We start from the raw sequence: 25650 nt of genomic DNA on the forward strand, positions 1-25650 counted from the left end.
CCCCGGATACGCGGAACCCCAGTCGGGAGCGCATGACGGCGGGGTAATTCCCTGCATTCGGCAGGTCGAAGATGATGTGTTTTGATTGTGTATACAGCATGATTGATTGGTTTGATATCCAGATGTCATATTGGCCTTGCAGAATGGATACAACGGTACAACTTGGCGTGGAATACCTGCGAAGTGATCTGAATGCATTTTTAACAACCCCCTCTCCACATTCTCCCAACATCAGGAAGAACTCCAACGAACAGCTGCATACCCAGCTATCAGAAGCGAGTACACCGGAAGCCAGCCCATCGTCACTATTCCCCTTCAGTCGTTTCGTCTTCCCACTCGGAAATCCCCCACGTCTTGACATCATCTTCAATCTCCAACTTCAACCGGGTCAAGCTAATCCGCTCATAGAACTGGTCGATCGCCATGCGTGCTCGCCGGTGCCACGGTCCCGTGCCCCCGAGTTGCGCATCCCGTCGACTGCGCCAGATGCCTGTTTTTCTTATGTTAGCTAGGCCCATCTGCGAAGACGCGGGGCTTGTAAAGGGTGAGCGAACAGGTAGCTAGGTTCTCTCGGCTGGCGTTCGTCGTTCCGAACCAGTACTTCAACAACCCGCCACTGGCCATGGCCTCGCGGTGAGACTGGACGTCCAGTTCGTACAGATATGCCGAGTCTACAGCGGGTTGGACGCGAGATCGAAAAACAATCACATAGAAGCTACGTCTCGTCCACGAATACCGTGCCTCCTGGCATAAACGGCGGACTGAATCGATAACATCCGCCCAGTTGAATGAATCCAGATAACACGCCGTTGCATAGTCATCTCGGGTTGGTTGTAGGATGGTCAAAGCTCTAGCCAACATTTGACTTGACCTATCTAACGTAGCGTAGTCAAGGAGGTGTGCGGGGTCAGTATACGGTGAGGCGACGAGGAGATCGTCTGTGAAGATGACCGTGTCTAATGGCTTGTCATGAAGCTGGGTTTGCAAAGTAATTTTGCTTGTTGTAGGGCTGAGGTTAACATGTGAGCATAGATGCTCTTCCAGAGGGTGTTTTGCATTTATTATACTGTCGTAAGGGTCGACGTCCATACTGTGCTGACTTTTGAATGCCAACTAAATTCCTAGAATATGTAAAGATGGATTTCGCTTCTCTCAATGTGTCGGCACGATAACAATGTGAGAAAGCAGATTCGTGAACGACTGCTATTCGAAGACGCATTTAAAAGAGCCGGTTGTACGTCTGCTCAGAAAGAGCCGGCGCAGCCAAGCTGTTTAGGAATACGGAACTGGACGCCCTAAAGAGATACCTGAAAATCCTCTTGGTTATATCTGAAGGCTCACCTCAGTCCTTTTATATTACGCCGGTAGTCGACAGACAGTGCGTGATCAATGTTGCAACCGCTGTGGAGTTAAGATATATTCCCTCAAGTAGAGATCAGTCAGCGTAAGCACCAACCTTCTCTCACAGGCTCCATTTTACTTCCACGTCCAGCATACAGTATGATCATTATCCGCTTTCAGCACGCAATATGACGAGCTTGGTGTTTCACAGGTGCGTGAGAAAGGTCATAGGATGAGAAGATAGTCATTTTTTCCACAAGAGGGTAAATTGGATCATAAGCGTCAATTACTTCATCCTGATGGTTAGTTAGTGAACATGGTTTTCTGGAATAGAGCACAAAAATGCCATTAATGCTCCCAAGAATCTACATATACCTATTGCCAGCAGTACGGCAATAATGTGAGAAAAAGAGGAACTTTCGCTTTGCAATGTCGTCGTCACGACCGTCGAGGAACACATTATCATATTCCTATTTTTAACTTCCTCAGAAGTCTATCATACATGTATCTTGATGGTATCATGCCGAGCAGAATCAATCTCCAAACGCCATGTGGAATGCTTGTAGGAAAAGAAAAAGAGAACAACCATAGTAAAGCATCAGCAACCTCAAGGACGCGGGGGCGGACCCATCTTGCCCTCTCCCGTATCGACCTTTTTCTTCGGAGGCAAGGGCGGAACCTTGAATCCAGCACTGTCGGTCTGCGATGACGTGTTAGTAGAGCTCTGGCTCCCACCAACCTGCGTGAATGTGCCAGACTTAAACCACCGATCCTCCTCGGCCTTGCGCTTCCGGTTCAACTCCGCCTGTACTTTGGGATCCACCAGCTCCAGCCCCTGCACTGGCGTGAATGCGATCGTACTCGCCGTACCAGCCGTACCAGCGCCCAGGTTGCCAACACCAGATGTGCGCAACCCCTTGGCTTGCAGCACGCTGGCTGTACCGGACATACCTTGGCCAAACCCACGCAGGGACGAGGCCGTCCCACTGACAGGCGTGGCAGTACCCCAGCCCTTGTTGTTCTTGCTGAGCTTGGCCCGGGTTCTTTGGTCGATCTGTGTTGCACGAATCCGTCCATCGTTCTGCTGGCCGAGCATTCCCAGCCCGACAGTTCCTTCACCAGTGCCGAACCCAACCTCTGCCTCCTCCTTGCCGAACGCGACACGGTTCTGCGCCTTGCGGAGCTCTGTCATGGCCACGGCTTCCTTGGCTTTTCTGGCTCGGCGACCACCCCGCTTCCGAGACGGCTTGTCATCAGGCGCGGGCAACGCCTTGACTCCCGCATTGGGGGCCGGCTCAGTCAGCTTCTCCAGCCGCTGGAAGCACTCCTGTTTCAGCTCCTCGCCCAGCGAACCGTCGGGACTATACTTTGACACATCGGCACGGGTCGCAAGTACCATCTTCGCCGCAACAATCCGCATCCCCTGCTTTTTCAAGTCGTTCGGAATCTCCTGAATAATTGGCGCATTGTAGAGGAATCCCTGCGACCGGATCCCTATATTCGTGGCAAAGCCCAGACCCTCAGAGCGCTTCGACCCCTGCGCCGCGAGATTGCACGCGGGGATCTTAGCCAGCTCACGCAGCCCTCCGCTCTGATTAAGGAACTGCGCCGCCGTCTCCGGACCAATCAGCGCCGCCAGGTTCGGCGCGATCTGGCTCATGCGCGACTGGATGCTCTGCGTCAGCGCTGTGCGCTCGCGGTCGAGCTTGAGAATCCGCTCGCACGTGTCCATCACGATCTTCAGTTCAGCGTCGGTCATCTCCCGGCCGCGGGTGGTCGTGCCCTCGACGGCGACGACCATCAACGACGGGCCATCCAAGATGGATTTCAAGGGGGCGCCGACTGGGTTGTCGGCCGAGGTAGACAGGCCTTTGATGTCGTTGAGCGGGCCATTTTTCAAAATGGCGACGGTCTTCGCGTAGTCGATCGGGCTCGTAATGAGGGTTTCGAGTTCGGGAAATCGAATCGAGTAGTGATCACGTAGGACTTTATGTAGTCGTGTCAGCTCGTCGCCTGTCGAGATGGCGACTTCAAACTCGTTGGTGACCTCTGGGCCGGACTGTTGTTGTTGGTGCTGCTGCTCCTCGTCGACATCTTCGTCGACGGCTTCGCCGCCTTCCTGGAGGTCTTCGTCGTCCTCTTCGAAATCACGCAGCAGTTCCTCGGCGTTCGACATGGTGACAGCTAAACCGAAGGGAGGTAGTGAGAGTGGTGAGAGAAAGTTCCGCTTTTAACGTCGCCGCCGTCACTTTTCGAGAAGGTGCTGAGTCATATATCTTCGGGTGGCGCGGAAGATCAACCGCGCAGCTCGCGACTTTTGGGCCGCATCGTGAATTTCTATCTCGACGACGCTCTCCATTCATCCAGTGGGCATTCCACTGCCACATATCCTCCATCATTCCCTGAATTTCAGCCCGAGAAATAGTATCTCGCAGGGGCATTGGCTCTGTCCATAACCGCCGAACATCAGATCTTTTCTCCCTCCGAATCAACCAAACCCACCTCTTATCTAGGCTCAACACATCTCACCATGGAGTCCTCCCGCGGCCCTCCCCGGGTCAAAAACAAGGCCGCCGCGCCGATCCAGATCTCCGCGGAGCAGCTTCTCCGCGAGGCGGTCGACCGACAAGAGCCCGCGCTGGCGGCGCCGACGCAGCGGTTCGCGGATCTGGAGGAGCTACATGAGTACCAGGGCCGCAAGCGCAAGGAGTTCGAGGACTACGTGCGGCGCAACCGTATCAACATGAACAACTGGATGCGGTATGCGGCGTGGGAACTGGAGCAGAAGGAGTTCCGACGGGCGCGGTCGATCTTCGAGCGCGCGCTGGACGTCAGCCCGACGTCGGTGGTGCTCTGGATCCGGTACATCGAGGCCGAGATGCGCAACCGCAACATCAATCACGCGCGCAACCTGCTTGACCGCGCCGTCACCATCCTCCCGCGCGTCGACAAGCTCTGGTACAAGTATGTCTACATGGAGGAGACGCTCGGCAACATCCCCGGCACGCGGCAGGTGTTTGAGCGGTGGATGTCGTGGGAGCCCGAGGAGGGCGCCTGGAGTGCGTACATCAAGCTGGAGAAGCGCTACGGCGAGTACGACCGCGCCCGCGCCATCTTCCAGCGCTTCACCATCGTGCATCCTGAGCCCCGGAACTGGATCAAGTGGGCCCGCTTCGAGGACGAGTACGGCACGAGTGACCTCGTGCGCGAAGTGTACGGCATGGCGATTGAGACGCTCGGGGAGGATTTCATGGACGAGAAGCTGTTCATCGCGTACGCCAAGTTCGAGGCCAAGCTGAAGGAGTATGAGCGTGCCCGCGCCATCTACAAGTATGCGCTGGACCGGCTGCCGCGGTCGAAGGCCATGACGCTGCACAAGGCGTACACGACGTTTGAGAAGCAGTTCGGTGACCGAGAGGGCGTGGAGGATGTCATTCTGTCCAAACGCCGGGTCCAGTACGAGGAACAGCTGAAGGAGAACCCGCGCAACTACGATGTCTGGTTTGACTTTGCCCGTCTGGAGGAGACGTCTGGGGATCCGGATCGCGTGCGGGACGTGTACGAACGGGCGATTGCGCAGATCCCCCCGTCGCAGGAGAAGCGACATTGGCGACGATACATCTACCTGTGGATATTCTACGCCATCTGGGAGGAGATGGAGGCCAAGGATATGGACCGTGCGCGCCAGGTCTACAACGAGTGTCTGAAGTTGATCCCGCACAAGAAGTTCACCTTTGCCAAGTTGTGGCTCCTGAAGGCCCAGTTCGAAATCCGACAGATGGAGCTGCAGGCGGCCCGGAAGACGCTGGGCCAGGCTATCGGAATGTGTCCGAAGGACAAGCTCTTCCGCGGGTACATCGACCTCGAGCGTCAGTTGTTCGAGTTTGTGCGATGTCGGACGCTATATGAAAAGCAGATCGAGTGGAACTCGTCCAATAGCCAGGCGTGGATCCAGTACGCGGAGCTGGAGCGTGGTCTGGACGACACGGAACGAGCCCGGGCCATCTACGAGCTGGGTATCGACCAGCCCGCCCTGGACATGCCGGAGTTGGTGTGGAAGTCGTATATCGACTTCGAGGAGTACGAGGGCGAGTACGACCGTGTACGCCAGCTGTACGAGCGTCTCCTGGAGAAGACGGACCACGTCAAGGTATGGATCAACTATGCGCGGTTCGAGATCAACGTGCCGGACGAGGAGGAAGAGGAGGAGGAAGAAGAGGAGCGGCCGGTCAGCGAGGAGGCCAAGCGGCGTGCTCGGGCGGTCTTCACGCGCGCTCACAAGGTGTTCAAGGAGAAGGAGCTCAAGGAAGAGGTAAGCCCAACCCCATTTCCCCTTTCCATCACCGACGCTGACGGTCTGCAGCGCGTGGAACTCCTCAACGCCTGGCGCTCATTCGAGCACACGCACGGATCTCCCGAGGACATCGACAAGATCGAGAAGCAGATGCCGCGGCGGGTCAAGAAGCGGCGCAAGCTGGACGACGACCGCTACGAGGAATACATGGACTATGTGTTCCCGGCGGACGACCAGTCGGCGGCGAATCTCTCCAAGCTGTTACAGAAGGCACACCAATGGAAGCAGCAACAAGCATAGACATGGTGCAGGTGGGGACGGGGTACATATGTTATGGAATAATCTCGATACGTCCGTTAAACCAACAATAATGACAACCGTAGCGGACTTTTCTCCCCAGCAAATCCCCTGATAAACCAGAGCTTCGCGCCCTTCTTTCCCCTAGAATCCTAACAAAGCTCGAAGATCTGATATTCGACCGCTTGCTTCTCTCCCTCACGGAACCAATGTCCTTGACCAACCAACATCGTTTGCTCCAGCCATTTGAACCGTGGTGCTGTCCCGTCAGCTCCGTCTAATCCGTCGCCTCAAACCGAGTGGAACAGAACATACCGCTGGTCTCGATGACCGGCCGAGTCCACCAGTGATGGTCCCCGTACCGCGTCGTCTTAGCATCCGCCGCCCACGTCATGAATTTGATGGCGTCCTCATCGACCCCCAGATACCCAGTATATTGAATGTAGACACCATGGCCATCGGACAGGCGGCCCTGCGTGCGCACGTCGATATGCGCGAGCCGGTTTCGCTTATCGTAGAGGATCCAGTCGCCGCCACCGGGGAGGAGCGAGGCGTCGAAGCCTTCGGCGCGGGTGCCCGAGACACCACGGAGAAAACCACCCTCGAAGGCTGTGATGTCGCGCGAGGGTGTGTTTTCGAGGGGTTTCCCGGCGTGGAGGGTGTCACGGGAGAAATAGGCGCGGAGGGTGAAGATTTGATGTAGTTGGGGCATATCGTCAAGTTTTGGAGTGGGTAGTTTGCGTCTGCATGTTTACGATTACTCTACGATTATATATATCAAGCCATGCGGTAGACTCGGCCAGGGAAATAGAGAATCGACTTGAGTCCATTGACAGTTTGAGTCTAGAATCCCAATTGTATGGAAAGCTCAAGGACAAAGTTCGTTCTTGACAAAGTTCGCAGCCGAGAGAAAGCCTACTGGAACTGCTTGATGACCCGGTCGAACCACTGGTCCGATTCCTGGAATGTCTCTTTGATCTGGCGTGCATTGTTGGGCTGTACTTTGGTCTGCACCGTCTCGCTGAGGCCCTTTGCCTCTTTCTGGAAGCGTTCCAGGTTCTGGCGCATGGTCTGGTCGTAATGGGCCTCTTTGAAGTATGATTTCTACAGCCGGAGTCAGGGATGCATCTGAGTAAGTAGTGTACTGTACGATGTACCTTGTCCTGTACGTCACTGAGATAGCGATTCATAGAAGGTCCCAGTTGCAAGATGATGTCGGTGATGGTCTTACTGTTGTAGGGGTCGAGAGGGTCCAGGAGCCGGATGTGCTCGATGGCGGCGGTTGTGTGCTCTTCGAGTCTGCGTTCATTAATGGTGACGACTGAGTTTTGCTCGCCAGTGCTGCTGTAGGCGTTGATAACTCTGTTAAGGTTGAGCAGGTCGGTTGCCATAACACTGAGGTCGTTTGTGACGGTGGGGAGGTCCATGGCGGTGACGAGGCCGAGGAGGCCGAGGAAGAGGGGGTTGTTGAAGTGCATTGGATGTACTGTGTAGGACAGTCTGGATAGTAGTAGAGAATGGAGAAAAGAGAGAGGAAAGGCGGTTTATATGTTGGGGAGGACGGATGTCTGCGCGCAGCTGTCGTACAGGGGGATGGTTGGGATGATTGTGCGGCATGAGGGGAAATGGTTGGGTTCATTTGATAGGAGGGTGTGCCGGAGTGGTACATTGTAAAGCTGTAGTACAGTGTTCTATAGTTGAGGCCTTGTATACTACTAGATTACTACTATAGAGATATTTCCTAGTACTCTTCGCAATCTATCTAGGATATAGGTAGTACTTTATTAATAGTAAATACTAACTATAAAAGATAATTAAATAAAACTTTCTAATCCGAATATAGGCTTATCTAATTTATTATTACTAAAGCTCTTCTGTATATATTTTCCTCGTTTGGTTATGGCAAATAGTTTTTCTTTATTATCTGGATAATTCTAGCTTCTGTCTGGGCGTTCTTTTTCCTCCCAGAGACTAAAGGTAGGACGCTTGATGATCTTGATGCTGTTTTGTGAGTTCATCATAAAAGTTCTATTCATCTGGCTACAGAACGGTTACTAACTTCGCTGGTACAATAAAGTGGTTATACCAGAGACCAAGAACCGCGTTATTTCCCCGGCGACAACAAGCAGGTCTAGTCCAAAGTCATGTCGCAAGGATTATAAGACCTATCTTCATAACTTTACTACATGGGCAAGTGATGGATTTACCTTGATAAAGCGCACTCCAGAATAGTTTTATATAACTTAGCAGACTGTGACTTCATGATGGCTATACTTTACGTCTGCTGTATACTACAGGGGTTTTACCATTTCTCCACGACTTCCATACTCCCCCGCAGGAGACACTCCGAAACTAATATTGGAAGCCTGTCTATCTATCACATATCACGTCTCATCAGACAAATAAATTCAACATCATAAATGGGCATTGCAACCAGCGATCGTTTAGGATCCTTTTCGCTCTTAACAATAGCTCACTAAATTCCCTTTTGGTGTCCATTTGGTTTCATATAAGCCATGGTTTAATTCGACAGTTATTGTGGTAGAGCACATCATCTGTATTATTACTGTTTAATCAGCTCTTTACCATATCTGATGAGGGATTTCTTAATTATAGGAATGCGAGGTATTACTTTCGCCCTCTGCTGCAACGCTGTCGGGTAAAATCACTTTAGTACGGATTCGCTTCCCTTCGGATCTAACGCCACCAACTTAGTCTCCCGCTCACTCGGAGACGATCAAGGGATACTGACATTCACGTACTTAAACACGAACTTTTCTCTCCATCCGCCGACTTCTGGTTGGTCAGGGATTTAGCCGCACAGTGAAAGAGATAACGCAATTGAGCTATTATGCGCGGTTGTTGTTGATGAGTAAATACGAGGCCAAGGGGCTGCTGCCTTGGATGACATGACATGATTCATCGTGCTCACAGAGTACAATATTATCTAGGCCGTGTTCTTAGGGATTGGCTCCGTGATTAGTAATAGGGATATCGAAAATAGATTTCTTTGCTTATCATCTAGACATGCCAATGATCTGTTCTACTACTAATATCTACCTAATATAAGCAGTTTTTTTCTTAGGAATCCCGTCGAAATGTATTATAGCAATAAGATAGACCTTAGCTATCTTTCGTGTAACGAGATGAATTACCTTCTTAGTGGGCGCCTACAGATATTGCATGGCAGGGGGACATGGGGCCAAGGGAGTCGAGACTGATCCGGATACAACTCAGCCACGTCTTCAATCCCTGCGAGAGGGAATGTAGCCGATACACTGCTACATATAGGTGGCATTCTGGTCCGAAGCTACCTCAAAGTCTGTTTCCTACATCGCGCCCCACAGGCAAACATATGGCCCAAGTGGATAACTAGCAAAGAGTCCCTCCAGGATTACCACCGGGCCGTACGTGGCTGATTCGAGATCTGTGCTCTAATTAGCCCCATCGTGAAGGGGTCGATATTTGGCGTGCTGTTAACGTTGCAGGATTCGATTCCTTTGGATGGAACTAATACGAGGGATTTCAATTGGTAGTTCTCGGCGGACAGAATACATAAGGCTAAATCCTTCGAATGAAATTTAGAAATATCATGTCATGTATCTATAATACTCTGTAGACATAACCGAGGATCTAATTGGGTTCTCATTATGGCCTGCTTGCCTAAATTTCTCAGCCTTTGAAAGGCTTCATACTAGCACTCGACAGGACTGGGATTATCGCCCCCAAATGCCGACTAAAACACTTCTGAAGTGTAAGCTGACTGAAATGGAAAAAGTACTTGGAATTAGATATACACTTGGCCCCCCTCGAGGTGTTGCTGCAAATTATTTGTCTTGTACAATTCAACCACAGTGGCATCATGTTCGGGACTCTACACTGGAGTCCTCATGGAAGAGAGGCTGAATTTATCGAGAGGCCTCACGGATCCTCCAACCTGGAGAGAAATCCAGCGTGCGATCGATGCAGGGCCAGAAAGGTGATCATGAAGTGGCCCACCCTCCACAATCCGAGCAAGGTTTTACTGACAAGCTGGGTTTACAAATGCAGGTGAAATGTAGGGATACCGGTGACGGAGGTTGCAGCCGATGCATACGCCTGGGGATGACATGCACATTCAGTACTGTCAACCGCCGAGGTGACCAAAGAATGCAAAAGGCACACATCAACAAGCATGCACCATCACAGCACTCTCTGGGCTGGCTGGAGCCGTCAGCGTCGTCGAGCTGCAAAGACGTAGAACATGAGGAAGAGCCTGTGGGCAAAGACGTGGAAAAGCAGCCTGGGGGCAACAATATCGACGAAAATGTCTTCAGGCTACCATTTCTAAACAGCTTCGAGCTTAACCCAGGCGATCGAGGCAGTGAGGACGCCTCCACCTTTGCACTGTCCGCAACCTTACCAGGCACACTACCCGAACTACAACACATCTCTATGACGAGGATGCCGGGGGCGTTCCTTTCATCACCACTCAGTTCAGAGAGTGAGTCCCAAAGCTACCTCGGCCCTACCCACCTACCAGACCCGTCGCTCTTTGACATCTCCCTCCCCACACCCGCATCCCTACAGACACCCATATACACACCGTTGCCCTCTGAGCAGTCCGGCCAGTCATGTGGCTGTCTGGCGCCCCTCGTCCTCGCCGTCGAACAATTTGAGGCCAGCTGTCATTCCGGCCAGCGCGCTGAGCTGGACTCCATTGTCGCATACCAGAAGGAAGCCATAAAGCGCTGCCGCGCGCAACTCGAGTGTAGAGTCTGTATCTCCAGGAGGGAGGCACTCGTCCTGTTGGTCTTCATGCTCGAAAAGGTTGTCACGGCGTGTGGTCTGATTGTCAGGCTGTACCGTGTGAAAGACGTACCTCTCCACTTATCCTCCTCGTCGTTGCAGGTCAACGGTGATCGGAGTCTAGATATTTCCCTTGCTCCGTTAGAAGCTGCCTGCCCGATCTCGCCAGAATGGCGGGAACTCCTCCTTGGAGATTATGAAATTAGTTCACCTCTAGAATGGGAGCATCTGGTCCGCGTGCTCATCTTTCTCCAACTAAGGGCAGTGATGGAACTGTTGGCGGACGTGAAGAGTACGAAAAGCGGGCTACTGGGAGAAACGCTGACGGCGCGTCTTACACAGGCGGAGATACGGCTCAGCGACCTTGAAAATTATATATATATATCATAGAACTGGCAGGAGTCGGTGCTTGGATGCCTTTTTTTCCCCTCCTTCTTTTTGGTGTCCAATATTCCACAATATTTCTAGATCAGCAACGTCTCTCTTTCCCCCAAGCACAGCCCTCAACTCCTGCAAAGCTTAGTGGAAAATAACCCGGACCCCCTTCGACTCCAGCTTGGGCAAAGGTACTATCAAATCGTGGACTGGGATGACATCCGTCTCATCTGTCTCGTAGAGATCGAATTCGGCGCCACCAGGGCGGAAAAGCGTAGCGATGATGTAATTTACCTCGCAGTACGCAAGGCTGTTCAAATCAGTCAGTTTTAGAATTGCTAGAGAGGATCGTGGAAACCCTTACTTCATTCCCAGACAGTGCCGCGATCCCTTTGAGAATGGGATAAAGTTGCGATTCATCTCTGGAGTTACGTTCCCCAACCATCGCTCTGGGATGAACTCCTGCGGGCGCGGGAAAATGCGAGGATCGCGATGCGCAAAGTACGCGGACATACCGACTGGGACACCCGCCGGAATCACCCATTGCTTGAACTGAAGGGGCTGTTTTGGGGAGACTCGCGGACGGCGATGCATCGTGCCGTAGCTCAGGCTATGGATGTCAGTAACCTTCTACAAAAGAAGGAAAAGAGGAAAAATATTTGGAACATGATGGACGTACCGAAGAGCCTCTTTAATCAAGGCCTGCAGATAAGGAACCTTCTCCAGTTGGGCCCATGTCGGTTTCGTCCGAGGGTAGTCCGCCATGATTGGCTTCAGCTCCTCCTGGAGACGCTTTTTGATCGCTGGGTTTGACGCTATATAATAGACAAGAAATGCCATTGTTCCTGCAGTCGTGATGGTCCCAGATCCAATCAGCACCTGGGCTTCCTTGGACATCCGCTCGTCTGTGATCTCAGCGGCTGGTAGGTCACTGTTGATAATATGCCGGAAGAGCGTGATGCGTTCACCAACCCGTTTTGAAGGCTTGTATCCAGACGCGGCTTTCTCACGCTTGGCTACCTGGAGGTGGTCGTCACACATCTACGGCAATATCAGTAAGGTACATGAAATAGGAGCCGGGCTTGATACCAGTTTGAATTTGTTGAAGGTCTGACTCCGGGCATCCAGCCTCACGAGAATCTTCTCAGGGATAAGACGGATGAGGCTAATTTTATTGGTTAATTGAACATTAGACGGCCTTAGCACAGGACTACTTACTGGATGAGCCATGGCAGACCCATGAACAGCGGTAATGACACGATCCCACTGTGGAACAAGTCAAACCATTCTGGGGAGAATTCCGGATCGTCTACGAGATTTGGCGGGTCATCAATGCAAAGCCGGTTGATCACGTCGCCAGAGAAAGCCGTGAAGGCATGATCCAGTCTCACTACCCTTCCTGTTTCCCGGAAGCTCCCGAAGCGTTCAATTATCAGCTTCTCGCACAGCTCCGCTACCATAGGTTCTAGCTTTGTCACTCCTGCCCGGGAGAAATAAGGGTCGAGCGGCTTTCTCCTCTTGCGGTGGAGGTCATGTTCGATCGTCGCGAGATGGGACCCCTCAAAGTCAACAACTCCGTCGACGAATCCCTTGTATCTGTCGGTGGGACGGACGGACGCTGAAACATAGAGCTCATCATAGTATTCCGGATCACGAATGGACAGCTCATATGGGTTGATTCTTACGATCGGTCCTATATAGTTCACATTGAGCTCTCATTGTCAAATAAATCTGAAAGCTACATTGCACATACCGTATCTGTCGTGCATTTTTTCAATCTCGTATATGTATTTCCCTTTCCTAATGACATCGTGATACAGCTCGTACCAGCCTGTCGCTGCAGCAAGTTTTGGACCGGGGAATTTTGCTATAGGGGACACGAAGAGGCGGTAAAAGACGAGACTGAAAACATAGAGTACCCCTAGACTTATGATAACGACAGCAGTGGGCTGCGCAGGTCCTTTGGGCAAGTATGTCTCCAAAGGTAGGCCGCCCAGAGAAGCCTCCACTCGGGATAGATCAATCATCGGGAGGCTACGGGCTGCTTCAAACATTGGAAATTGGAATTTAGATAAAAATGTGCCGGCTGTTGCGATCATATCCTTGAATCACTTATAGTAGTCGCTGGAATTTCTTGCACATATTGCCCTTCTAACACACACGTGGTGCGGTGATTTGCCCAATACGGCCATTCCCCATCCTGAGACAGCCACCCAATTGCTACAATACGTGGCTTGCTGACCGACAGCGGCAACTCTCCTATTTCATAGAGTAGTCCTCGTGAATTATGATTCTGGGTCGTTTCTCGTGTTTCTCGTGATTACTGGTTGTTAGCTGGCGCCTTATCTTACTCTTTCGGCAGGTTACCAGAAGAAGAATTCACCGTCCGAATGGTCTCTCACGGCAACTGGATGTATTTTGGCCATTCGGCAATGTGGTGTTAAAAGGTAATCAATCATTTAAGAAAGCTCATCGCTCATAGAGGCGCCCGCCGAATTACGTCAAACGACAGACATTTGGTGCAGAGACATCCATATGTTGAAGGCAATTTCTCGAGTCGTACACATCCTTGTTATCCATCTGCTATTGTTGAGCTTGTACGCGTTCTTGCAGTATAGTATAAATCGTTTCTGCGCCCCATTGACGTCTATTTAAGTAGAGTTGGACACCGCACACAACATGGCCTTCAAGTACTCAACACTAATCGATTCCTCTTTGTACGACAAGGAAGGTCTCTGTCCGGGGATAGATCTTAGAACGCATGAGGCTGGCGACCTCGAAGAAGTTGGCGCGTTCAGGGCCCAGGAAGATTGGCGTCGTTTTGTTGGGCCCTTAGAGAAGCCGTATGCCGGCCTCTTGGGGCCCGATTTCAGCTTCGTCACCGCTGCAGTACCGGAGTGTCTCCCAGAGAGAATAGAAATAGTCTCTTACGCGCTTGAATTTGGTTTCATTCATGACGGTATGTATCATGGGCCTGTGAGGCGTGAGTACAGGCTAATTACTTCAGACGTCATCGACAAAACAATCGAGGATGCATCCCTGGACGAGGTGGAGATTGCTTTGGAACAGGGTGGCCAGAGCGGCCAGATCGAAGATAAAGGCGCCTCGGGAAAGAGGAAGATACTCGCTCAAATTCTTCGGGAGATGATGGCGATTGACCCTGAGCGAGCAATGACTGTTGCCAAGAGCTGGGCTGCTGGCGTTGGGCATTCAAGTAGACGGCAGGAAGAAGCACAGTTCAGTACTCTTGAGGGGTACCTGCCCTATAGAGCCTTCGATGTGGGATACATGTGAGTCTCTTTTGCCACTACTAAGGACCTCAGTGTCCCAGACGATGCTTGTGCACAGGGAGCTAATGTGTCTTTCAATCAAGGCTCTGGCATGGCCTTGTCCTATTTGGTTGCGCTATTACCATTCCAGATGAAGAGGCTGATGAAGCGAGGAGACTTATCACCCCCGCTTTGTTCACTGCCTCTCTTACAAACGATCTGTTCTCTTTTGAGAAGGAGCGCGGAGACGTTAATGTTCAAAATGCCGTCCTGGTCGTCATGAGGGAACACAGCTGTAGCGAAGAAAAAGCAAGGGAGATCTGTAAGGAGCGTATCCGCATCGAATGTACCAATTATGTCCGCAATGTCAAGGAAATCCAGACGCGGACGGACGTCAGTGATGAGCTCAAGAGATACATTGACACCATGCAGTATACCCTTTCCGCTAACGCGGCTTGGAGTACGAACTGTCCAAGATACAATGGGCCAACCAAGTTCAATGAGCTGCAGTTGCTGAGAGCCGAGTATGGCCTGGAAAAATACCCGGCAATGTGGCCGCCGAAGGACGCAACCAACGGCCATTCTGTCGAGGCCGGATACAATGAGCCTTGCATTGCCAATAATTGTCATTACGATCAAACCAAGACAAACGGGTTCAAGAGAAAGAGGTCTAACGACAGCATGCATCATGACAGCAAAATGAATGGCACCAATGGTGTGAACGGTGCTAATGGTTTCAAGAAGTCGGCAATTGTCTCGCAGCCGAGCACTGATTCATTTGTTCTTGCTGATGTGGTGTCTCTAGCCCTTGATCAAAATTTGCAAATGTTGAGCAATAATGTGAGTTTGGATTCATCTCCGAATGTCAGGTGTATACATGTGTTGCTAAAATGTTATTGGTCCTCAGGTTATTCTCGAACCATATCGATATCTTACCTCCCTCCCTTCAAAGGGATTTCGTGACCAGGCCATAGATTCCCTAAACACATGGCTCAAGGTGCCTTCAGGGTCAACGAGGACGATCAAGAACATCATCAAGATGCTACATAGTGCATCTCTCATGTTAGTCTTTCTCTGCTAATCCAGCCCAGTATCCGTCCTTCAATAAGCTAACATTGTCCAGGCTTGACGACATTGAGGACGGCTCACCTCTTCGCCGTGGCAAGCCCTCCACCCACAGTATCTATGGCACTTCCCAGACCATTAACAGCGCGACATACCAGTTTACGGAAGCGACAGGTCTGGCAGCAAACCTCAGCAACTCAGCATGCCTTCGCATCTTCGTTGAAGAGGTGCAACAGCTGTACATGGGGCAGAGTTATGACCTCTACTGGACTCATAATATACTTTGCCCGTCCATATCAGAGTATCTTAAAATGGTCGACATGAAGACAGGCGGTCTCTTTCGACTGCTGACACGGTTGATGGTTGCCGAAAGCCCCATCAGCGACAACCTTTCGGCCTCGGACAATGCTCTCAACCAGCTTAGTTGCCTCATTGGGCGTTTCTTCCAGATCCGTGACGACTACCAGAACCTCGAGTCGGCTGATTACGCCAAGCAGAAGGGCTTCGCCGAAGACCTCGACGAAGGGAAATTCTCCTTCACACTCATCCATTGCCTCCGGTGCGTGGAGTCAGAGGCTAAGTTTGCAAGTGACGCGATGCAGTTGCGCGCACTCCTTATGAAGAGGAGACTTGATGGTAGGCTCAGCAATGAGGCCAAGCGAGAGGTGTTGGCGATAATGAAGAAGACAAAAAGTCTAGAGTACACACTTGGCATCCTCAGGGAGCTACATGGCGAACTACAAAAGGAAGTCGGCAAATTAGAAGAAAGATTTGGTGAAGAGAATTTCACATTGAGGGTGATGTTGGAGATGCTCAAGGTGTAGGACTGCCCTGGTACCAACAGTTCTCTCTAGTTGAAGGATAGAATGATATACTATCAATGATGCCTCTAATACATATAACCCTGTCTCCTCAAGCATTCCCGTGGTTGATAAGTCTGGATACTAGAATTGGCTTCTAATTGTACACTGTCTGGCTAGATCAGCAGGCCGTGACACGCAACCAGAATGATGCTTTCTTGATGTCTCTTTTGTTCTTCACCACTGACATTCCACATCTTAAAGAATATGCGAGTCCAATACATAAATAGAGAGCTCCCCTGGAGCAGCTTGTCCTCCTAATAATAACCAGCGCGCGACCTCCCTGTCAGTCTACAATCAAGATATCCTGACGACGGGATCAAGGAAAACTTAACTACGGTACATTCAATGGGGCCTAACAGGCTCAGACTTACAGGCGATAGGCTTTGGATCTAAAAATTTGCCGAGATTCTATTAACTCTTCCAAGAGGCTCTGAACCATTCCAATTCTAATATGGTGCCAATAGATGTGCGATTGAATTCTCTACGAGGATACAGTCCCCTTGAACCTGGCTACTTTTGAGACAGAAGCCTCACCGACACCGTAAATGCAGATTGGCTGCCAAAAGCTCTTTCGACCAAAGAAAAGTACTCACAGACTCGCAAGCAACTGTGGCAAAACTATCTCCTCCGAGTATTCCCAGAGTAAACTACTGTCCTCTGCCCTGAATGCTGCGCCGGTCCAGTAAGTATTTCTCTGGCCCTGCAGAGAATACAGCTTTTTGTAAAACCCGTCCTTGATATCCTCAGCCGTGACCTGAAGAGAATACGGCGCATGTGATCGAAAATCAGCCCATTCGGGTTCCCCCTGGCTAGCGAATTTGTCTGGATTTTGCTTCTGGAGCGTCTTGATCGTCCGGATTATGTCCGCCTTGATAGTCCGATCAGGCAGAGGAAAGGATTCCCGACCTTGTGGAGTACCATATGTTACCATCTGATATGAGGGAAGCCCAGCCGGGGCAAAGCTGTAGGCGCCTGGTAGATAAGGGAAATTGTACTCCGTGTCCGGGCCTGCATTCGAGATGCTCTTGTCATCCGGGAAGCCCGTGTTCCGTATGATGCCGACGTAGTAGCCAGCATCAATATATTTTCCAAAAAGCCCCTTCTCGTTATCACTGAGGTCCAGGGGAGCCACGATGTCTAGCTTTGGTGGAATGGCGATGAGAATCTTCTTTGCGAGAATCAGCTTGTTGCCTTTCGGGGTGCGAACAACGAGTCTGACGCCTTCGCCGTCTTCGCCTCTATCCGCAGCCGCGACCTCGGACTTGAGGAGAAGACTCGAAGACGAGGAAAGCTCCGCTTGGGCTTTTGAGTATAGTTCGCTGGCATTCCTATGGGCCGTCATCAGGAAGCCATTTGTAAAGGAGTGCACGAACTCTAAACCCCAGTATCGGAATTGTTCGAGCGTGGGGATCTCCATGATGTTTCCAACACCCGGATTGTAGTTGTACATCATTGGAACCGCTGCTTGGATCCCATACTTCTTCACGAAATCCCCAAATGGCTTATACAGTTCTTCAGGCACGGGATCTGGGGTGAATATCCCATCTTCCAGCTCGGGGTATTTGGAAAGCTGCGCCGTATAGGTTTCCAGGGCTGCGGATACCTCCGATTCCGATGGAGTAAACGATAGATTAACTTCTTTTCCGGTGCGAAAATCATAGTTGAGCAAAGACTGAAAAAATCCGGCAGATTGGTCAAGCGGGAGGTCGAATCGCTTGAAGTAATCGCGTACAATAGGAATATCGTGGAAGATCATGACTCCCATGTCAATCGTGGTGCCGGTGGCGGGATCAATATATGTCTCCGTGTGCCCACCTACCCTGTCTTTCTTTTCGATAACAATGACGGATTTGCCTTTGTCCTTCAGACTTATGGCGGAGTAGGTGCCTGCAGAGCCGCCACCGATGACAGCCACATCCCGTCTGATGATATCCCGGGGGTGAAATTTGCGCTGATCAAACGCCGAAGACGAAGGAGTGGCAACGGCAGTCGACACCAGAAGACAGGCAGAAAGCACCACGAAGGAGAAAATGCGATGCATCTCTAGGTTCCTTCGATGAAGAGGGCAAGTATGAGGACGAGTCTGAAAGTGAGTCGATGTTGTATACACAGAGTCTCTCAGCGGAGATCTATTCCATTTTAACTGATAGTCCAAGCCCCTGTTGGATGAATAGAGGACAGGCATTAATCCGTCACGCAGAAGCTCTAGCTATAGACCTTACGGCGAGTAGCCAAATTGGGCGACTTACCGATCCCTAAATGAATCTATTCTAGTGCATCACATAGGCCCCTAATGCGTTCTGGGCGTCCAGCACTTTTCGGAAAGTCCGCGGCCCTCATCCACACGGTCTCCTCCAACAACCTCTCATTTGCTCAAAACCAGCCGCAGGTTCACTGTCGCTATTTCCTGAGCAGCAGAAACCACCTTGATCACTAATTCACCTTCTCCCTGCTCCTCCAGCTGACGGAGCTGAGTTTCTTTGCTGACCATCTCTTGAAAATTTCGCGGCCAGTTAGTCCAAATTTGGCTTAACCAGTGGTTGCTAATACACTACTCTAAGAAATGCTATACTAAATAAGGAGAGACCGGTTACGTGAGGAGCTGAGATGAGATTGTTATTTGAAAGGATTAGTGCTATCCAACTTGAGCTGGCGGGTTAAGCCTAGCCAAAGGAATACTAGTGAAAGTAACAAAGGAAGAGAAACTATGAATAGGAAAAAGGAAATAGTCTTGTATAACGAATACCCCCGGCTACCGACTGCGAACCAATTTGAAGCAAAAGCGTGCGGATAGCAATTGAGAGCTTAGACGTTGTTCTTAGGGGCCTTGACCTTCGGAACACGCACCCACCAGTACAACGCACATGCGGCGAATATGTTGAAGACAATGTAAACCCACATGATTCCAAAGTTCCGCCACACGTCTGAGTAATGAGATGAGACAGAAGCAAGGTACACATTCGTGTTGCTAATGGGGCAGTATCTGCAGTCAGAGGTCGCGAGTTCATCTTGAATATAGCCGCCCTTAGTGGATTGGTATGTTTTCATGTAGTCGCCACAGGTACCATTGAGCGGGTCAAAGTGCAGGTATTCGTTTGCCGCACATGAGACTTTCGTGTTTGATATTCCAACAGCGAGCATACCGCTAACAAGGTACGTGAAAGGCGAAACCCGGTACATGAAAATCCAGAACCCTGGAAACTGGTCCGGTGTAGCTAGGACACCGCAGAATAGCAGACACAACATGAAAAGCAAGTTGCCTGTATTACCCGCATTCTCAGCATTCTCAAAGGCTGCGATCATAAAGTGCGCAAAAGTGGACGAGAAGAGAAGGAATGTCCAGAGGAAGAGCCACATTTGCGCACCGCGGAGCGCAACTGCGTCAGTAGGCTCGGCATTCCGGTATAAACCCACTGGGTAATACCAACATATAAACATCAGGACAGACATAAGCGAATTCCAAGGGAGTTCAACAATAATATTAGATATAAGAAAAGCCTTCCAAGAGTAAGCTTTCGATGGACGTTCGCGAGCTTCATACAAATCGCGCTGAGCAACGAAGTGGGGCATGATTTGCTGGATAAGCTGGCCAAACAGAGTCAACAACATAAAGATTGCGAACATCTGGTTCTGAAGCCCTTGGATCGTATTGGGCGTACGAAACAGGGAGAAGCCAACGAAGAGAGCTGAGCTCACACACAGTAACGTCTTGGAATAGATGTACGTGGGAGAGCGCCAAATTTGCTGGAACACTCGAACTTGGACTTCGCGGAGCTGTTCCCAAAAGGGGGCGGCGAATTCCCGATAGCTGGCCATATCCTCGTGGTTTTGGTCGGAATTGGTGCGGGCAAGGTCGACCTGTTGAGAGCGTTCCTGTTTCAGTTCGGTGAGATGCTCTTGGACGCGAGCATACTCGGGAGATTTGCGCCATGTTTCAAACCAGTCAATGTCTGTATGAGACCCGGGAGCGGCACCAATAACGTCGAGCATCCATTCGGCAGGATTAGCGTCAGGAGGACACGGAGGGCCACCATTGCGGACAAAATAGTCGATGAGGATGTGTGAGTTTTCACCAACTTCACCGAAGTACACGGTGCGACCCCCAGCCTGAAGGAAGAGGAGACGATCGAAGCGCTGGAACAACATTGCAGAAGGCTGGTGGATCGTGCATAGAATGGCCTGTCCATTCTTCTTGAGTTTATCGAGAAGATCAAGGATAGCCCACGACGTTTGAGAATCAAGCCCGGAGGTAGGTTCATCTAAAAAGAGAAGTAAAGCGGGTTTGGCGGCGAGCTCTACACCGATAGTAAGACGTTTGCGTTGCTCAACATTGAGGCCTTCACCTGGTACCCCGATGATAGCATCAGCATACTCAGTCATATCTAAGAGCTTAATAACTTCGGTAACATAGTCGATCTTCTCTTGCCGAGGAACATGAGCCGGCTGGCGTAGAAGAGCAGAGAATGTTAGGGCCTCGCGAACTGTAGAAGTATTCAAGTGTAAATCTTGTTGTTGAGCGTAGCCGGTCTTGCGCTGGAAGGACTCATCCCGAGGCTTCCCATCAACAAGTATCTCTCCCGTGATAACGCCCATGGTGGTACGTGTGGCTAGGACATCCAATAGTGTGGTTTTTCCGGCACCAGAGACGCCCATAAGCGCAGTCAAGGTACCCGGTTTGACCCATCCATCAATGCGATCAAGGATCCTTCGATTCTCTTTTCCAATCTTGATATCATAGCAAACATCTTTCCACTGGACAATAGCCGTCTGCCGTTCTATGATTGCAAGGTTATCAGATTGAGTCTTCTGCTCCACAGTAATGCTGCGGTCACTACCACCCTCGATATCCTTTCCGGACTTGCCTCTCGTCAGGGCTTTATGTCCACGACGGAAGACCAGAATTTCGCCCTTCGACTTTTTTTCGGTGACTATCTCGGTAGCAGCCAGATAAACCAACATTAGAATGAACATAAAGGCAAATATAATGCCAACGTTCCTCCACTTGTGTGAGGCGTGATAGTCATAAGATGACCCAATGTAGTTGTCGCCATTAACATAAGGCTGTCCCGGTAGAGATCCGACTGTGGAGCAAACACGGTTGCTCGGGTTGAGGCCTGTGTAGCCTGGACCCGACGGGACGTAATTAACACACATAAACTCGCGGTTATGAAACTCATTGATCATCAGAGACTCGAAGCCGTAGTTGATGGGGTTGATGCGGGAAATCCAGCGGGACCATCCCAACATGTAGTCTTTTGGGATGGCAAACCCGGTATACATACTCAGGGACAGAATTAGAATCGCAGCAAAAGGAAGTGCTTGGACAAGCGTTCTTGTCAGTGATGCAATGGATCGGAAGAACATTGACATGGTTAAAGTAAGGATAAAAGAAGTGAACACGAAGAAGAAGAAAGCCCCAGGTTCTCGCCTCAGGTTTGTCATGAAATAGAGGATCAAGTTGTAAGTGATTGCGTTCAGGACTTTGTAGGGCAAATCCATTAACATTGAGGCGAACGCTTCGGCAGATGGGTGGTAGAGCGCATATCGGGCGTGTTTCTCCACAATACTTCGTTGAGCGTAAAGTGTGAGCATTTCAAGACCACAACCGAAAGCATTCATAAGAACAGAAAAGAACAAGAGGGCACTGCGCTGAAAGAAGCTGTTGGTGTCAGGTTGAAGGTTGTAAAAGATGCTGGCGATAACGAGAGCCATGATTGAATTTCCAATTAATGAAGAGATTGTGACACTAGGGTCACCTTTTAATCGCTTGTATCCGCGCCACAAGCATAATTCAATCTGTTGAACGTATGAAAGAGTGTATGGTGATGATACACGCTGGACTTTGGCTTGCTGGGCTCTGCGGGATTGCTTAAACTTGTCTAGGTGTTCACCATCGAGTGCGAACTTTGCTTTATAAAGCGAAATATCCCGCAAAAGCTGCGCTCGCTCTGCTGAGGCCTTCCACCTAGCGGCGAATTCATTAGGTGTCCGAGGCACAGAGCTTTCATAACCGGGCCGCACAACCCTCTCGAGCGGGCTAGTCATTGATGTGAGGAAATCTGCGTCGGTTTGACGGTCTGGGCAGATAAAACCCATGTCAATGAAGTATTTTTTAGCCGCAGTTATGCGGCCAAAGAAAATCTGGCGACCCTCGTATAGGAGCAGGACTTTGTCGAATTGATCGTAGGCCGCCTGCGGAGCTTGATAAAGCGAAACGCAGGCAGTGGTACCGTTTATGTCTGTTTGCATGCGAAGAGTCTTGCAGAATTCAATTGCGTTAGCGCTGTCGAGGCCACGAGTCGAATTATCCCAGCACTGCAGCGGAGCCATGCTCAAACAAGCTTCAGCAATAGTGACACGCTTACGCTCCCCACCAGAGATTCCGCGGATGAACTCATTTCCCACGATAGTGTCCTTGGTGTGGGAGATACCAAACATGGCCATAATGACGTCTCGCATATGTGTGGCGTACTGGTTCATTGTTACTCCCCCGGGAAGGTATCGCGGTGCGCGGGCGCGAGCGGCGAAGAAGAGGGTATCCCCCACTGTGAGCTTCGGGAAATGGACGTCGACCTCCGCAGTATAGATGGCTTCTCCCCTAAAGGCGCTGGTCATTTGGTTTGCGCTTACACCTAAAACATGATTGTTAGCAGGAGGTGATCGCGTAGACGACGACGAGCGAGCGTACCTTGGTAATTGAGGCCCGAGTTCTTATCGACGTAAAAGCCGTATGTGTCTCCAGCGATGGTCTTCAAAAATGTCGTGCATCCTGAACCAGGTGGCCCAAGGACAACAAGCATCTGCCCGGCCTCAACCAATCCATCCAAATTCTGGAGAATATCGATTTTGCGCTGACGTCGACCCATCAGCCTCCTTGCCAGACTGACGGCCTCTAGCCAAACATTACCGACGCTCTTCTGAAAGTCAGTGTCCGAGCCAAACCCGTGAACATTTAGGCTGCTGAAGGCGACTCCAAGAGTCCTGGGTGGAGGTGCTTGGCTGTCTTTGATGGACATCTGGAGCATGGCCTTGCACCACGCACGGGCATTGAAGTGGTCACCATTGGGGTCGAGAATGGATCCTGGCTCCGCAGCAAACGGGCTCTCTGCAGCGATCGATTGATTACTCTGCTCCGTGAACCGTCTGGCCAGCTTGTGGACCTCTGCTTCCCTCCCCTCCAGGCTGGAGATGCTGTCCTCCGCACTTTCGAGCTCTCGCTCGCCATTGGGACCGAACTTGCCCGGCATGCTCATAGTTTGCAGGCGAGATCACCAATGTGCGTGAATCAGAGAATATGTCCTTTAGTAACGGTAAGCTGGACAGGTAGACAGGACCCAAGGACAGGCACAGGGGGAATGTTAGGAGTTATCATGCCTAAGTCAGCCAGCATATTTACTTCTTACTTTTTATCCACCACCTCCTTTGTCACATTGTATCAGCCACCACATTCCCTGTTTTCTCTCTATTCGCTACATCTTGCTGCACAGACGGACTTTGGCCGTTTTGGGCTAGCAGGGCGGCGAAGTTCCTCATATAGAATTTGCTCCCCCCGGTCGGTCAGCTTGTCTCAAAGACATCACGAAGTCTATTACTTATCAAGGTAAAAATGACCACTACATTACCAAAAGGCGCCTCGGCTACCTAATGGCGTGTAATGTGTCATTTATAGCATGCTGGATCCGGCTGACATTTACTTCCATTTGCCCCGCCTCGCCACGATTCTTCAAACTGTCAAGGCCCGATCCAGGGGATCCTACAGTCGATTTTGTTTGTGTCCATCTGGCATTCTACCCAGTCTGGTTGACCACGTTTAACGGAGCAAGCTATGGTGACCCTCCAGGCGGTGCAGGCGCATAATGCGACTCTCAAATCTTTAGCCTCAGGTCTCGTGGCGGTGTTTGGTACGTTCAGTCGACTCCCTTCTACTCCTTCCATCTCACTAATCCCTCTCAGTTGGCGGAACTTCGGGCATCGCGCTTTCAACCGCGCTCGCCCTCGCCCGTCACACGCCCTCTCTCTCTCCCAAGATCTATCTCATTGGCCGCAACCAGTCCGCTGCTGATTCTGCCATCGGCTCTATCAAAACTATCAACCCCTCCGCCCAGCCAACCTTTCTCCAAGCAGATATATCCCTTCTTAAAAATGTCGATAGTGTCTGTGCTGAGATCACAACAAGGGAGAAAAAAATAAATCTCCTTTTCATGACCCCCGGATATATCACACTGAAAGGCTGGGACGAGACGGCTGAGGGTCTAGACCGTAAATTCGTGCTGCATTACTACGCCCGGATACGGTTTATCATCAACCTGCTTCCTCTCTTGAACGCAGCAGCTCAAGAGTCCTCCTCTGTTAGCAAATTATCTCGCGTCGTGTCCGTTCTAGACCCGATGGTTTCCGTCCGCGCTGGCGGCTCTGGCACCCTTGACTTTTCGGATCTCAGTTTAAAGCATACCTTTAGCCTCAAGAAATGTGGCTGGCACGCCAGTCTAATGGGTAATTTCTTCCTCGAGAGCGCGGCGCAGCAAAATCCAAAGATCTCTTTTGTTCATGCCTACCCCTCTGGCGTAGCCACAGGCGTGTTGCGTGAACTCCCGGCTGGACGGATACTGTCGGCCGTCCTAACACCGTTGTTAAGACCGTTTATGGTGCCCCTTAAGGAGAGTGGAGAAAGGCATTTGTTTGCGGCGACAAACCCAAGATACCCTTCAAAAGCTGATGGAGACGGCCTGGAAGGTGATGTCGCAGTTGGCAGCAATGGGACGAAGGGGAGTGGTTGTTACTGGGTAAGCTGGGATGGTGAAGTATTTCCGCCAAACAATAAATTGGAGAAGACGAAAGGCCAGGGCGCGGCAGAGAAGGTCGTTCAACACACAGAAGAAGTATTCAAGCAGGTATGCGAAGAGGGTAAGATATACTCGTGAATCGATATCGAGGGAAAACATCTCGGCTGGTCGAGATGACACTGCGCTGTGATCAGTACCTGGGATGGCACACATTCCACTTCACGTTGTGGCTATGTCCAGCTTTCTTCTTCGCATGTGGACTGTAATACCTGAATTGTTTCTGAATTTCTTGACATACATTAGTAGCTTATGGCATATTGTTACACAGCTCTAGTCTCTTGGGTAAAGCCAGGCTATATTGGCCGTGGGACTGATCGTACGTAGAAATGAACTTGATAGAGACTTTCTTCATCTCTATCTAATATAAATACTAATAATCTAAAGGTACATATAATCAAGGCCAACAGTTATGCGAAATTTATCATAGACAACTTGTTAATTAAGGACAAAAATGATGGTTGGGCTCCCAAGCCCACCTCTGCGCACTGTTCCTGCCTTCTTTTGCCCATATAAAC

At 50.7% G+C, this 25650-nt stretch overlaps 11 protein-coding genes across 11 annotated transcripts; 4 read left to right on the top strand and 7 right to left on the bottom strand.

Annotated features, from left to right (window-relative positions):
* Window positions 1-305: 305 nt before the first annotated feature.
* Window positions 306-1089, bottom strand: BDV59DRAFT_201234 (uncharacterized protein; the record flags this gene model as incomplete). Its single annotated transcript, XM_073693755.1, has 2 exons — window positions 306-490; window positions 555-1089. The coding sequence occupies 2 exons, from the start codon at window positions 1087-1089 to the stop codon at window positions 306-308; spliced, it is 720 nt and encodes a 239-aa protein (XP_073548677.1).
* A 674-nt stretch (window positions 1090-1763) lies between these two features.
* On the bottom strand, window positions 1764-3563 carry BDV59DRAFT_176433 (U4/U6-U5 snRNP complex subunit PRP31). Its single transcript, XM_073689437.1, has one exon. It carries the CDS (start codon window positions 3515-3517, stop codon window positions 1949-1951), a length of 1569 nt encoding a protein of 522 aa, XP_073548678.1. The 5' UTR covers window positions 3518-3563; the 3' UTR covers window positions 1764-1948.
* A 308-nt stretch (window positions 3564-3871) lies between these two features.
* clf1 (putative cell cycle control protein (Cwf4)) lies at window positions 3872-5935 on the top strand (the record flags this gene model as incomplete). Its single annotated transcript, XM_073693756.1, has 2 exons — window positions 3872-5653; window positions 5705-5935. The coding sequence occupies 2 exons, from the start codon at window positions 3872-3874 to the stop codon at window positions 5933-5935; spliced, it is 2013 nt and encodes a 670-aa protein (XP_073548679.1).
* Window positions 5936-6057: 122 nt separating this feature from the next.
* Window positions 6058-6733, bottom strand: BDV59DRAFT_176436 (uncharacterized protein). Its single transcript, XM_073689438.1, has one exon. The coding sequence runs from the start codon at window positions 6642-6644 to the stop codon at window positions 6210-6212; it is 435 nt and encodes a 144-aa protein (XP_073548680.1). The 5' UTR covers window positions 6645-6733; the 3' UTR covers window positions 6058-6209.
* A 1-nt stretch (window position 6734) lies between these two features.
* Window positions 6735-7553, bottom strand: BDV59DRAFT_176437 (cell wall mannoprotein 1 family protein). The gene is made up of 2 exons (XM_073689439.1): window positions 7090-7553; window positions 6735-7036 (listed from the first exon to the last, which is right to left on the bottom strand). The coding sequence occupies exons 1-2, from the start codon at window positions 7408-7410 to the stop codon at window positions 6848-6850; spliced, it is 510 nt and encodes a 169-aa protein (XP_073548681.1). The 5' UTR covers window positions 7411-7553; the 3' UTR covers window positions 6735-6847.
* A 1736-nt stretch (window positions 7554-9289) lies between these two features.
* On the top strand, window positions 9290-11174 carry BDV59DRAFT_18591 (uncharacterized protein). Its single transcript, XM_073690932.1, has one exon. It carries the CDS (start codon window positions 9896-9898, stop codon window positions 11108-11110), a length of 1215 nt encoding a protein of 404 aa, XP_073548682.1. The 5' UTR covers window positions 9290-9895; the 3' UTR covers window positions 11111-11174.
* BDV59DRAFT_176444 (cytochrome P450) lies at window positions 11104-13200 on the bottom strand. Its single transcript, XM_073689440.1, has 6 exons — window positions 12849-13200; window positions 12314-12788; window positions 12185-12260; window positions 11775-12136; window positions 11460-11705; window positions 11104-11405 (listed from the first exon to the last, which is right to left on the bottom strand). Exons 1-6 carry the CDS (start codon window positions 13192-13194, stop codon window positions 11240-11242), a joined length of 1671 nt encoding a protein of 556 aa, XP_073548683.1. The 5' UTR covers window positions 13195-13200; the 3' UTR covers window positions 11104-11239.
* A 210-nt stretch (window positions 13201-13410) lies between these two features.
* Window positions 13411-16307, top strand: BDV59DRAFT_176445 (Ophiobolin F synthase). The gene is made up of 5 exons (XM_073689441.1): window positions 13411-14054; window positions 14103-14385; window positions 14469-15204; window positions 15272-15426; window positions 15488-16307. Exons 1-5 carry the CDS (start codon window positions 13775-13777, stop codon window positions 16251-16253), a joined length of 2220 nt encoding a protein of 739 aa, XP_073548684.1. The 5' UTR covers window positions 13411-13774; the 3' UTR covers window positions 16254-16307.
* A 356-nt stretch (window positions 16308-16663) lies between these two features.
* Window positions 16664-18411, bottom strand: BDV59DRAFT_176446 (uncharacterized protein). Its single transcript, XM_073689442.1, has one exon. The coding sequence runs from the start codon at window positions 18331-18333 to the stop codon at window positions 16882-16884; it is 1452 nt and encodes a 483-aa protein (XP_073548685.1). The 5' UTR covers window positions 18334-18411; the 3' UTR covers window positions 16664-16881.
* Window positions 18412-18887: 476 nt separating this feature from the next.
* Window positions 18888-23657, bottom strand: BDV59DRAFT_176447 (ABC drug exporter AbcA). The gene is made up of 2 exons (XM_073689443.1): window positions 22981-23657; window positions 18888-22924 (listed from the first exon to the last, which is right to left on the bottom strand). Exons 1-2 carry the CDS (start codon window positions 23543-23545, stop codon window positions 19098-19100), a joined length of 4392 nt encoding a protein of 1463 aa, XP_073548686.1. The 5' UTR covers window positions 23546-23657; the 3' UTR covers window positions 18888-19097.
* Window positions 23658-23871: 214 nt separating this feature from the next.
* BDV59DRAFT_176448 (uncharacterized protein) lies at window positions 23872-25455 on the top strand. Its single transcript, XM_073689444.1, has 2 exons — window positions 23872-24193; window positions 24246-25455. The coding sequence occupies exons 1-2, from the start codon at window positions 24118-24120 to the stop codon at window positions 25211-25213; spliced, it is 1044 nt and encodes a 347-aa protein (XP_073548687.1). The 5' UTR covers window positions 23872-24117; the 3' UTR covers window positions 25214-25455.
* The last annotated feature ends 195 nt before the right edge of the window (window positions 25456-25650 follow it).

Source organism: Aspergillus ambiguus (genome assembly GCF_047715705.1).
Source record: "Aspergillus ambiguus strain CBS 117.58 unplaced genomic scaffold BDV59scaffold_12, whole genome shotgun sequence".
NCBI classification, from domain to species: Eukaryota; Fungi; Ascomycota; class Eurotiomycetes; order Eurotiales; family Aspergillaceae; genus Aspergillus; species Aspergillus ambiguus.